This window comes from Budorcas taxicolor, chromosome 9 (genome assembly GCF_023091745.1).
Source record: "Budorcas taxicolor isolate Tak-1 chromosome 9, Takin1.1, whole genome shotgun sequence".
NCBI lineage: Eukaryota > Metazoa > Chordata > Mammalia > Artiodactyla > Bovidae > Budorcas > Budorcas taxicolor.
In genome coordinates, this window is record NC_068918.1 from 21,591,328 (window position 1) to 21,604,782 (window position 13,455).

General features: G+C 35.4%; 1 protein-coding gene across 1 annotated transcript in view; it reads left to right on the forward strand.

Moving 5' to 3' along the window:
- Positions 1 to 13,455, forward strand: part of TBC1D32 (TBC1 domain family member 32) — a 194,732-nt gene that overhangs the window by 161,163 nt on the left and 20,114 nt on the right. The window contains exon 31 of the mRNA XM_052645875.1: positions 10,420 to 10,560. Within this exon, the coding sequence (XP_052501835.1) occupies positions 10,420 to 10,560 (141 nt within the window). The remainder of the gene's footprint in view (positions 1 to 10,419; positions 10,561 to 13,455) is intronic.

Sequence of the window (13,455 nt, forward strand, 5' to 3'; positions counted from 1 at the left end):
AGCTTTTATTATGTTGAGGTATGTTCCTTCTATTCCTGCTTTCTGGAGAGTTTTTATCATAAATGGATGTTGAATTTTGTCAAAGGCCTTCTCTGCATCTATTGAGATAATCATATGGCTTTTATTTTTCAATTTGTTAATGTGGTGAATTACATTGATTGATTTGCAGATATTGAAGAATCCTTGCATCCCTGGGATAAAGCCCACTTGGTCATGGTGTATGATCTTTTTAATGTGTTGTTCGATTCTGATTGCTAGAATTTTGTTGAGGATTTTTGCATCTATGTTCATCAGTGATATTGGCCTGTAGTTTTCTTTTTTTGCAGTATCTTTGTCAGGTTTTGGTATTAGGGTGATGATGGCCTCATAGAATGAGTTTGGAAGTTTACCTTCCTCTGCAATTTTCTGGAAGAGTTTGAGTAGGATAGGTGTTAGCTCTTCTCGAAATTTTTGGTAGAATTCAGCTGTGAAGCCGTCTGGACCTGGGCTTTTGTTTGCTGGAAGATTTCTGATTACAGTTTCAATTTCCATGCTTGTGATGGGCCTGTTAAGATTTTCTATTTCTTCCTGGTTCAGTTTTGGAAAATTGTACTTTTCTAAGAATGTGTCCATTTCTTCCATGTTGTCCATTTTATTGGCATATAACTGCTGATAGTAGTCTCTTATGATCCTTTGTATTTCTGTGTTGTCTGTTGTGATCTCTCCATTTTCATTTCTAATTTTATTGATTTGATTTTTCTCTCTTTGCTTCTTGATGAGTCTGGCTAATGGTTTGTCAATTTTATTTATCCTTTCAAAGAACCAGCTTTTGGCTTTGTTGATTTTTGCTATGGTCTCTTTTGTTTCTTTTGCATTTATTTCTGCCCTAATTTTTAAGATTTCTTTCCTTCTACTAACTCTGGGGTTCTCCAGTTCTTCCTTTTCTAGTTGCTTTAGTTGTAGAGTTAGGTTATTTATTTGACTTTTTTCTTGTTTCTTGAGGTATGCCTGTATTGCTATGAACTTTCCTCTTAGCACTGCTTTTACAGTGTCCCACAGGTTTTGGGTTGTTGTGTTTTCATTTTCATTAGTTTCTATGCATATTTTGATTTCTTTTTTGATTTCTTCTGTGATTTGTTGGTTATTCAGAAGTGTGTTGTTCAACCTCCATATGTTGGAATTTTTAGTAGTTTTTCTCCTGTAATTGAGATCTAATCTTAATGCATTATGGTCAGAAAAGGTGCTTGGAATGATTTCAATTTTTTTGAATTTATCAAGTTTAGATTTATGGCCCAGAATGTGATGTAGGAATTTGATGAGCTCCTATTGCTTAATGTTCCCTGAATTCAGGAGTTCTCTGATGTTTTCAGGCTTTGGACTTAAGCCTCCTGCTTCTGGTGTTCAGTTTTATTTTTACAGTAGCCTCTAGACTTCTCCATCTATACAGCACAGATGATAAAACATCTAGGTTAAAGATGAAAAGTTTCTCCACATTGAGGGACACCCAGAGAGGTTCACTGAGTTACAAGGAGAAGAGAAGAGGGAGGGGGTAGTTAGAGGTGACTGGAATGAGATGCGGTGAGATCAGAAGAGGAGCGAGCAAGCTAGCCAGTGGTCACTCCCTAATGTGCATTCCATAGTCTGGACCGCTCAGAGGTATTTACGGAGTTATACAGGGAAGAGGAGAGGGAGGAAGTAGACAGAGGTGGCCAGGAAGATAAGAGAGAGGAATGAGAAGGAGAGAGACAAATCCTGCCAGTAACCAGTTCCTTAGGTGTTCTCCACCGTCTGGAACACACAGAGATTCACAGAGTTGGATAGAGAAGAGATGGGGGAGAAAAGAGACAGAGGCCACCTGGTGGAGAAAAAGGAGAGTCCAAAGGAGGAGAGAGTGGTCAAGCCAGTAATCTCGCTCTCAGGTAAAATTGGGTAGTGAAGTTTGGGTTTTTAAATGTACAAAATTGACAACAAAAACCAAAGAGCAAAGATTAAAAATCTAGAGTAGAGGTTGGATTTTCACAAATACAATATTAAAGAAAAGAAGCAGAAGGAAAAAAGAAAAGAAAAGAAAAAAAAAAAGCCACAAGATTAAAAAAACAAAAACAAAAAAACCACCAATAACCACCCAAAGACTATATATGGTGTTTGCCTTAAAAAAAAAAAAAAGTCTTTTTTTTTTTTGAATAGTAATAATAGGTTATAGAAATAAAAATTAGAGGAGAAATAGAAGACTTAACTATTAAAAAAAAGTTAGGAAAAAAAAGAAAAAAAGGAAAAAAAAAAAGGAATGATTTTAAAAATAGTAAAAATATATCTGGCCCTTCTCTGATGTTGTGGTCAGTGTGGGGTCACTTCCAAGGCGGTTCCCTCTGTTTAATTTCTTTATGCTGGTTTTTTAGGCTCACTAGTTCAGTTGCGCTGTGGGGAGGGGGGATGCTGCAAACAAATAGCACTGTCATGTGCACACAGTGTCTCAGCCCCGCTGGACCTGTCCCTTCTCGTGGCGTACAAACTGCTCTGGCTCTACGATGCTCAGCCGGGAACCGTCTGAGGCCGGCCCTAGGCTGCGTGCACTTCCCCGGTCTAAGCCGCTCAGGTTCGGCGCTCAGGTAGCCCTCAGAGGCACAGATTCGGTTGGGACTGCGTTTTGTGCCCTTCCCGGGTCCGAGTAGCTCAGGAGTTTGGCGAGCGCGATCGCTGTGACTTGTCGCCTTTTCTGCCTCTGCTGCTCAGTTTTTTGGGTGGACCGCTGGCGCCCCTTGTGAGGCAGATGGTGACTGTCCAGCACCCCCAGAAGTCTTAGCAAAGAAGCCTGTTTGCAGTTTGGTAAGTAAAGTCTCTCCAGGTCTGCAATTGCCCCTTTCCAGCCCTTACGGCTCTGGCTGCCTGTCCCCGGCGGGGGATGGTCTGCAGCCGGCTTTTTCCGTTCCGTCCTTTGTTCTGTGCTCGGTCCTGGCGGCGTCTTATGTTCGAGCTTTTCGCATTGTAGCTATCCCACAGTCTGGTTTGCTAGCCCAAGTTAGATCGTTCTGGTTGCACGTGGGGCGTTCCTGCCCGATTCTTACAAAGCACTGCAGTCTGCGCCTCTCGCGCTTCCCTGCCCTGCCCCCACGTCCTAATGGCGGATGCAGGCGTCTGTGCTGCTTTTCCGCTGGGGGAGTTACTGTTGGGCTTGTAATCTCTTGGTTTTAATTATTTATTTATTTTCCCCTTCCTGTTATGTTGCCCTCTGTGTTTCCAAGGCTCGCCACAGACTCGGCAGGGAGAGTGTTTCCTGGTGTTTGGAAACCTCTCTTCTTAAAATTCCCTTCCCGGGACAGACTTCCCTTCCCGGGATGGAGCTCCCTCCCCACCTCCTTTGTCTCCTTTTTCGTCTTTTATATTTTTTCCTACCTGTTTTTGAAGACAATGGTCTGCTTTTCTGGTTGCCTGATGTCCTCTGCCAGCCTACAGAAGTTGTTTTGTGGAGTTTGTTCAGCGTTGAAATGTTCTTTTGAGGAATTTGTGAGGGAGAAAGTGGTCTTCCTGTCCTATTCCTCTGCCATCTTAGGACCACCCTCTTTTCTTTTCAACTATAGATAAACCAAGTTGAATATTTTATTACCAGTAGTTTTTTTTACTGTCTTTGTAAAGCAGATAACATTCTGCTAACATTGCTCTTTCAGGATTCTGTCTAGAACTGTTAGCTAAGTGCAGTTACTAATGTCTGTATAATCACCACTCCATAGTTTAAATGTTTTTTATTTAAACTTTTAATTTAATCTTTTGGATTGGGTTTTTTGTTTTTGTTTTTGTTTTTGCTGTGTCATTTTACTTGTTAGTGCATGCGATAGATGACTTAATATATTACTTTAAAAGTGGCCCTTTTCTATTATATTTGTTCCATTGGTTCTAAGCATTACATTGATACTTTCTATGCAGGTTGACAAGATATACAAATCTGCATTTGCCAAAAGACATGTTAAAGACACTTTATCTTTAGCCATTAATAGCACAGACTTTTCCACCATCTTTAGCACAATACCATGTTAATGTAATTAACCTCAAAAAAGCTTCAGCCTGTTTGCCCTGAACCCCATTCCCTTGTTCTATTTTTTTTTTCCTTTTGTTCCATGGCCTGTATTGATTCCAAATATGCTCCTTAATTTATGTATTTATTTATTACTTACACACTTAAATGTAATCTCTCTGGGGCAAGGTTTTGTCCACTGACATGCTCACCATAATTATTCAGTAAATATGCTGAATGTATGAATTAATATTTAGATAGATATGTATAAAATTCATACTTTAATTGAAGAAAGTAGGGAAAACTACTAGGTCATTCAAGTCCCTTATGATTATACAGTTGAAGTAACAAATAGATTCAAGGGATTACATCTGATAGAGTGCCTGAAGAACTATGGACAGAGGTTCATAACATTGTACAGGAAATAATGACCAAACCATCCCCAAGAGAAAGAAATGCAATAAGGCAAAATGGTTGTCTGAGGAGGCCTTAAAAATCACTAAGAAAAGAAGTGAAAGACAAAGGAGAAAAGAAAAGATATACCCATTTGAATGGAGAGTTCCAAAGAATAGCAAGGAGAGATAAGAAAGCCTTCCTCAGCAATCAGTGCAAAGAAATAGAGGAAACAATAGAATGGGAAAAGACTAGAGATCTCCTTAAGAAAATGAGAGATACCAAGGGAACATTTCATGCCAAGATGAGCCCAGGAAATGGCACGAATGGTATGGACCTAACAGAAGCAGAAGATATTAAGAGGTGGCGAAAATACACAGAAGAACTGTACAAAAAAGATCTTATTGACCTGAATAAACATGATGGTGTGATCACTCACCTAGAGCCAGACATTTGGAGTGTGAAGTCAAGTGAGTCTTTAGAAGCATTACTGCATACAAAGCCAGTAGAGGTGATGGAATTCCATATGAGCTATTTTAAACCCTAAAAGATGATTCTGTTAAAGTGCTGCATTCAATATGCCAGCAAATTTTAAAAAATTCAGCAATGGCCACAGGACTGGAGAAGGTCAGTTTTCATTCCAGTCCCAAAGGAAGGCAATGCCAAAGAATGCTCAAACTGCCGTACAGTTGTGCTCATTTCACATGCTAGCAGGGTAATGCTCAAAATCCTTCAAGCTAGGCTTCATCAATATGTGAACTGATAAATTCCAGATGTAAAGGTAGATTTAGAAAAGGCAGAGGAACCAGAGATCAAATTGCCCACATCCATTGGATTATAGAAAAAGTAAGGGAATTCCAGAAAAACATCTCCTTCTGCTTCATTGACAGTGCTAAAGCCTTTGACTTTGTGAATCACAACAAACTGGAAAATTCTTAAAGAGATGGGAATACCAGACCACTTTACCTGTCTCAAGAAACCTGTATGCAAGTCAGGAAGCAATGGAATAATGAACTGGTTCAAAATTGGAAAAGGGGTATCTCAAGGCTGTATAATGTCACCTTGCTTATTTAACCTATATGCAGAGTACATCATGCGAAATTCCAGGCTGAATGAAACACAAGCTGGAATCAAGATTGCTGGGAGAAATATCAATAACCTCAGGTATACCACCCTAATTGCACAAAGCGAAGAGGAATTAAAGAGCCTTTTGATGAAAGTGAAACAGGAGAGTGAAAAAGCTGGCTTAAAACTCAGCATTCAAAAAACTAAGATCATGGCATCCAGTCCCATCACTTTATAGCAAATAGATGGGTAAAATGTAGAAATAGTGACAGACTCTTTTTCCTTGTGCTCAAAAATCACTGCAGATGGTGACTGCAGCCATGAAATTAAAAGACGCTTGCTCCTTGGAAAAAAAGCTATAATCAACCTATGAAAGTGAAAGTGAAAGTGAAAAGTGAAGTCGCTCCATCATGTCTGACTCCTTGTGACCCCATGGACTGTAGCTGACCATGGGATTCTCCAGGCAAGAGTACTGGAGTGGGTTGCCATTTCCTTCTCCAATAATCAACCTATACAGCATATTAAAAGGCAGAGACATCATTTTGCCAACAAAGATCTGCCTAGTCAAAACTGGTTTTTCCAGTAGTTATGTACATATGTGAGGATTGAACCACAAAGAAGGCTGAGCACTGAAAATTGATGTTTTTGAACTGGTGCTGGAGGACTTTTGAGAGTCCCTTGGACTGCAAGAAGATCAAATCAATCCTGAAGGAAATCAACCCTGAATATTCATTGGAAGGACTGATGCTGAAACTTCAATACTTTGGCCACCTGATGAGCTGACTGATTGAAAAAGGCCCTCATACTGGGAAAGACTGAGGGCAAGAGAAAAAGGGAGCAGCAGAGGAGGAGATGGTTGGATGGCATCACTGGACATGAATTTCATCAATGGACATGAATTTGAGCAAGCTCCGGGAGTTGGTTTTGGACAGGAAAGCCTGCTGTGCTGCAGTCCATGTGTGTGTGTATGCAGTAAATCACTTCAGTTGTGTCCAGCTCTTCGCAGTCCATGGGTAAAAGAGTAAGGTAGGACTGAGTGACTGAACAATAGCAATAAATGTAAAAGACAGTAGGCTTTTGTTACTTTAGAAAATGTATTTAAGAGAGTTCCCGTACATTCTTAAAAGTGTTATAAACAAATTGCATCAAAAAGATTTTAAAATTTGGCTTAGGAGAAACAATATAGGAAATAATGAAATATTAAAGTTTTCAAAAATTTATAAACTCTATTACTGTGAGATAAAAATAATTTGAAAAAAAATGTGTCCTTAAGCCATTTAGACAAGAAGAACCCTTTAATGTACTGATATAGTTGAACTATCTTCCAATTTTGTCTTTAAGAAAATTCTTCATGAATGATAAAATCATTCTTTATGGAATTTCATCAAGAATCAGTTTGACTAATTGTTAACATCAAAGCTGTTAATAAATATAGATTAAGAAAGATCAAGAAATCAGTTATTTCCATGGAGGAATACCTAATCTCAAATAATAATTATAATAAAAATAGCAATCATGTATGCCTTCTCTGTTAGTTGAAAGATGAGAAAGGATAACAAATTAAATTCAAATAAAAACAAGTATTTTAATTCACTTAGAAACAAAACTTCCTTGATGATAAATCAGGATAAAGTTGCATTCTAATTAACTAGAGTAGTTCTACAAGAAAGTATCATGGAATAGGATAGTCACTTTATATTCATTTAATTATTTTACATAGATAAGTGTGTGAATATCTGATTCTTCCTTTTCATAAAATAAATTAATAATAATCCAACACAGGAGATTTAAAGTTAAAAATTCTAATAGCATTGAAATGTTCATTTAGATTTAAATGTTATAATCATCAGCATGTCATGGCACACTTGTAACCTATTTGCAAGGGATTAACAGTAGTAAGTCCTGTAACCAGTCACTTACTGGGAAGAGGATAAGCATTAAAGTCCTTTCCCCTTCATATATGTGACTTTGAATCTTAGAAGATTCCTTTTTCCTATGTGTGGTTCTCTTTTTTCCTGAGAGGAGAAATATTGTTTTTTAGAATTAATTGAATCAAAAAGGGAGCTCCGAGTTTTCTGTTCAGGCCTCTGCATGGTGTGTGTCTTGCACATGCTTCACAGAGTCACTGCAGCAATGCCAATAAAATATGGCCTGTTCTCTGCCTACAGATCCCTAGAGTGGAGGACGGGATTGGATTGGATTGGATTGGATCAGTTTGGATGGGTTTGGAAAGTTTGTCTTTATATTAGCATCTTTCTATTTAATATCCATAAGTTTTCCTTAGTGTTAGGAATAAAATGAGTCATCAAAACTACCTGTAGTGAAAGAAAAAAAACTAAGACTGCATACTATGTTTTTCTTTAAGCACATATCTTTCATTTTTAATCATCAAAAAGAAATGGCATAACATGAACACATGGGTTTATATCATGCCAGTTTTAGTATATCCCAAACCAAAAGTTTTACTGATAACTTTTTCCATGATATTAGGCTAGTTTATATGTTACTTAGGTGATCTGTTAAATGATGTGATCCTGTATGTGTTCTGCTTAATTCTATGTTCTGAATTTTCTTTAGAGTTACCTTTTATTGAGTTACCATCCTTTTCAAGAGTTGTGACTAACCAAAATATATCAGAACACTAGAAGTATAACAAATATAATTTATGATTTGATGATTCAGAAAATTCTTTGTTATATTCATGTGGCTCAGAGCAGTCATTGATCTGGTTTATGAATATCATTAACTGTAAACTAGAGTTATGAAATGATAACAGACCAGTTAACAAAACTTCTGTTGTTATAAGAGAGTTTATTATAATTACACGGTGTAATCATTAGTATCTTATTGTCATTCAGTCAGTTTGTTGAGTAGCTATTCTGTGTAGGCCTTGGTGCTCGGAGTTTTGTTGTTTACCAAAATTTGTGGCAAATTTCTTCCAACAGAGGATAATTCATAAGAGTAGAAGAATTCTTGCCTTATCTTTGGGAATCCATTACATAATAATGTTTTTTTCTTTGAGATAATTAATTAATTTATTGTCCCCATGTCTATACAAACTTAAATGTATTAAGCAACTTAGAGAACACTGTGTAAGAATATTTCTAAAATATATTATTTTTACATTATTATATATATTCAGAAAATTGTTATCTAATTTGCCTTGAAAATTAAAGTATTGTATATGTATGAGTTGATTTTTTTGCTCTTACATATATTTATTAGACTCATTAATTCTACTCTGCAACTAGTAGTCAGTGAAAACACATTGTGTACTCAACAAAAGAAGATAAATCAAAGGATGCTAATTCTCATTCAGTTCATATTTTTATTCTTAACTATTTCATAAAGTAATTTTCTTTGTCTGAACATCCATCTGAAGTTGACTACAGGATGTTCATTTAATATGAGGCATATGTCTTCAGTCATCAATATGTAATATTAATTTGTGTGTGTGCTGTGAGATAAATCCCTAAGAACCTATTATAAAATATGTATTTATACCTATATGTTTCCACAAATACATATTTCTCCAATATGAAATGATAAATCATTATTTATCATAATGAATGATAAAACATGAAAACTACTGGTAAATCACTGATTTTCTTATATAACTCAAACAAATTCTTAAAAACAGTTTAGCAATGAAATTTGAAACAATTCTTATTTTAACTCATGTATTGTTATGTGTGCATTTGATTTTAAAATATTAACTTTCCCTTATTAAAAAAATTTGCGCTGCCCAATAAAGATAAAAAGGTAAATTTAAATTTGAGTTATATATGAAAAATTTCTAAAATCAGTATTTTATCAGTAGTTTTCATGTTTTATTATTCATTATGATAGCAGATCCAATTTGAGTATCAAATTTTTTATCAGTCTGTAGGATATAATTGCTAGTCTAATAATTTTTCTTAACTCAAAATTACGTCTTCAAGTTTGTTCTTTGTTTAAAAAATGTATTGTGGTTAGATGTTGAGTTTACAGTAACATTAAAACATACAGGATTCATGATGATAAATTGTACTGAAGAACTAAATTGAAATAACCTACTTTATGAAGAAATTGCTGAAAAATGCATTTGTAAATATATGTGTATATGTATCTATACATATATGATATATATACACATATAAATATAAATAAATACAAAATATATGAAATAAATTATATATAGATAGATAGATAGATAGCCTGGGTTCATTAATGAGGATGCACCACAGTTTTAGAGATGAATTTCTTATGGATTTCTCAGTTCAATTATTAGTAACTCAGGTTTAGATTTGGGTTATTTAACATTAGCTTAGAAAAAGCTGATTAGGCAAATATCTTAAGAGCTGACAAACTAAATAAACTCTTTTGATATTTTAGAGTCATTAACTAAAGCCAAGGATAATATAAATATATTGAAATATGCTTAGAATTAAAATGTAAAGCATTTATTACTAATGTACTTATTTATATATTTATTCTTTCATGTAATACCCATCTCCATTATTCCATAGAGACTGAATTTGTCAAAATTACAAACTGTTAATTGTATTCATTATCTCAGAAGGAAAGTATCATACTTCCTTTATTGAGATTTAATCTTTCTTTGTGTGTGTAAAGTCGCTCAGTCGTGTCCGACTCTTTGCCACCCCGTGGACTGTAGCTCACCAGGCTTCTTTGTCCATGGGATTCTCCAGGCAAGAGTACTGGAGTGGGTTGCCATTTCCTTCTCCACGGGATCTTCCGACCCAGGGATCGAACCCAGGTCTCCTGCATTCCAGGCAGACGCTTTAACCTCTGAGCCACCAGGGAAGCCCCTATCTTTCTTTGGTGTTTAACATTATAACTTTATAATTTACATAAAATTTGCAGTGGGTTGTTATGCCACCATGTTAATTTTGAAGTGGTAATTTAAAGCATAAGATTTAGATGAGTTTGTTTTTAAATTCATTAATTCTCGATTTTTCTCCTTCATGCAGAGGTACCTACCTGCTGACACTATAGAATCTGGCATTCATCCAGTGTATTTTTGCAGCACTCACTATATTGAAATGCTACTGAAGGCAGAGGTGCCACTTGTATTTTCAGCTTTTCACATGTCTGGTTTTGCACCATCACAGGTAATTCATGGAAAATAGTATTTCTTCAACTCCCAGAGCTCAGTGTCTTTGCAAAGAAAATTATATTCTCATCAAATACAAGAAATACATTAAAGTTAATCACATCATTTTGTAAATAGTTATATGTCTGCTGCTGCTGCTGCTGCTGTTAAATCACTTCAGTCGTGTCCAACTATGTGCGACCCCACGGAAGCCCACCAGGCTCCCCCGTCCCTGGGATTCTCCAGGCAAGAACACTGGAGTGGGTTGCCATTTCCTTCTCCAATGCATGAAAGTGAAAAGTGAAAGGGAAGTTGCTCAGTCGTGTCCGACTCTTAGAGAACCCACGGACTACAGTGTTTAAATCTTTAAGCTGGCTTCCCCTAGGTCTTGCATAATACACATTTCTGTTATAGTAAATCTCTGGCATTCACAGACTTTGAGTTCTGTTTCAGCTATTCAAGACAGACATTCTGGAAATCTATGACATGTAGACTTTTTAATGGAGATGATAGTATCTCCTTCATAAGGCTTCTGCAAGGATTAGGTAGACTAAGTGACAGCAAGAATTATTATCACCACTGAGTATCTGGTGTGTGAGATATTGTATCTTACCTTTTGGAGTCTGGGAAGGTTTAATGAAGTCTTGAGGGCCTGGAATTGGGCATGTGGTTATTTGCAGTAGCCAAAGATGTCTCCCTCCTGTGCTTAGTCAGTCTTTTCAGTGGTAAAGTGTGGATTGCTTCTTTACTATGTTATCAGGCTAAAATTTAATATTTTAAAACTTAAATCTATCTTCTGTTTTTAGAATTTAATCTCTAGGTCAGAGTCCCAGAAGGTAGATACTTAATCAAAAGATATGAACACTTTTAAGGTTCTTGATGCATCCTAAGTTGCTTTGATTTTGTATTCTTCTAATAGAAATGAAGAGAGTGTCTGTTCTCCAGGACTGGGTACTTGGGTTTTTCAAAATTAATTGCTAAATTTTTAAAATTTGCAGGGTTTGAGGCTTTTTTGAACATTAATAAGGTTGATTATAATTCCACAGCTTTGTTAACTAATTGTGTCTTTTTATTCATTGCCCATCTGTCTTAGTGGACTTCCTGTTGAATTGTAAATATCCTTTAAAAGTAACCTCCACTATCCAAATCCCTTCAGTTCTTGAGTAATAATTTTTTTATAATTTGACCTATCTACTTATTTCTTGTTATATTTGTATTTACTATTCTATTTTGCTTATTGAACTTTATTGCATCTTAACTTGGGGTAAGAGTAAATAAACCTATTATTTACTTCCTAATGCTCTCCTAAAAAAGTTAATTTAGCTATTTCTACCTATTGGTTCCTCTTATGTGCACTTTAAGGAGATTTTTCTCAGGTCAAAGTGGGCATTTGAATTTGAAATTTAGATTTTTATGTTAAAATATAGATACTTTGAAAAAAATTATGTTCACATTACATTATTCTTCACATTATGATATATGCTTTTATGCTTACTTTAAAGAGACCTTATGTCATTTATTACATTTACTTGTATCAGGTTACTCTGCCTGTTGAATTTTAAATTTCCTGAAGTTTAATAAGAAGTTCAAATATAGCAAAGGAATTGCATGTAGTGGAAAGGCCAGTTCTTTCTTAGCCAATTCTGACTCTAACTGTTTTTACCTAAAACTCTTCTGAGAATTTTGAATCACAAAATGTTTAATTCTGCTTGGAATTAGTTACAATAAGTTCAACAATCCTTTCTATTTATATATATATATATATATGTATATATAAAATAATTCAAGCCAAGGAGAGTTCCTTTGTCTTTCTAGATTATGTGCTGTACTCAGTCAGTCGGTTGTGTCTGACTCTTTGGACCCCATGGACTGTAGCCCGCCGGGATCCTCTGTCCATGGGAGAGGAGAGAATACCGGAGTGGGTTGCCATTCCCTTCTACAGGGGATCTTCCCAACCCAGGGATTGAACCCGGGTCTTCTGCATTGCAGACAGATTCTTTACCATCTGCACCAAACATTTAGGAATGTATGACCAAAAACTAGGGAAAACTTTCAGTACCCAAGGCCCCATGATATCAGTTTGGTACCTCTTTATTGCTTTGGCTTCTCTCTAACCATTTGATATGTTATGATCAATTTGAAGCTGCATACATGTAGATTTACCTAATAAAAAACTACTGCATTATTTCTGAGTAGTAATGTTATTATATTTCTTAAATTATCTAATGTAAAAATGCCTTTCTATGGCTCCTTATGTGAACTAATCATTTTGCGTCTTAAGAAGTATGTATCATTGTTTTGTTATTATTCACCATTTTATTGCTAATTATGAAATATGAAAACAATATTTAAATAACTTTGTGTATGTAGTTAAGTAATTATTTATATACAAATTTTGTATTTCAAAGTTTACTCATTCTGATCTAATTAGGAGCCATGCTTTTTAAAGTTGCATACTTATAGACATTAAGGGATTGGTTGATTAATGAAAGAATTTGTGAGCAGATTGCTAAATAAAATATACAAATCTCTAGACTAAAAGAAACAAGCTCAACTAGAATACAAAAAATTAATTGTAGTTAGAAATACGTATTTGTTGATTAGCATTTGAGATTGGAGGAAAGTCAAAATGAAAATATACTTTTTAAATGAACAGAAAATCACATATTCTAATGAAAATGTAGAATTTTATTCTTTAATTTAAAAGAAAAAACTTTATTGTATTTTAGTAATTTTCCTCTCCTAAGAAGTACCCCATATCTTTAATGACTTAACTTTTGTAATTCCTTGGGGTCATCATTTTGCATATCATTGATTATTGTACTATATTGTGTCAGCAAGTGAGCTAACATGGATAATCCTCCAAATATACTCCAGAAAAATCTCTTGATTCTTCTCATTGCTACCTTTCTCC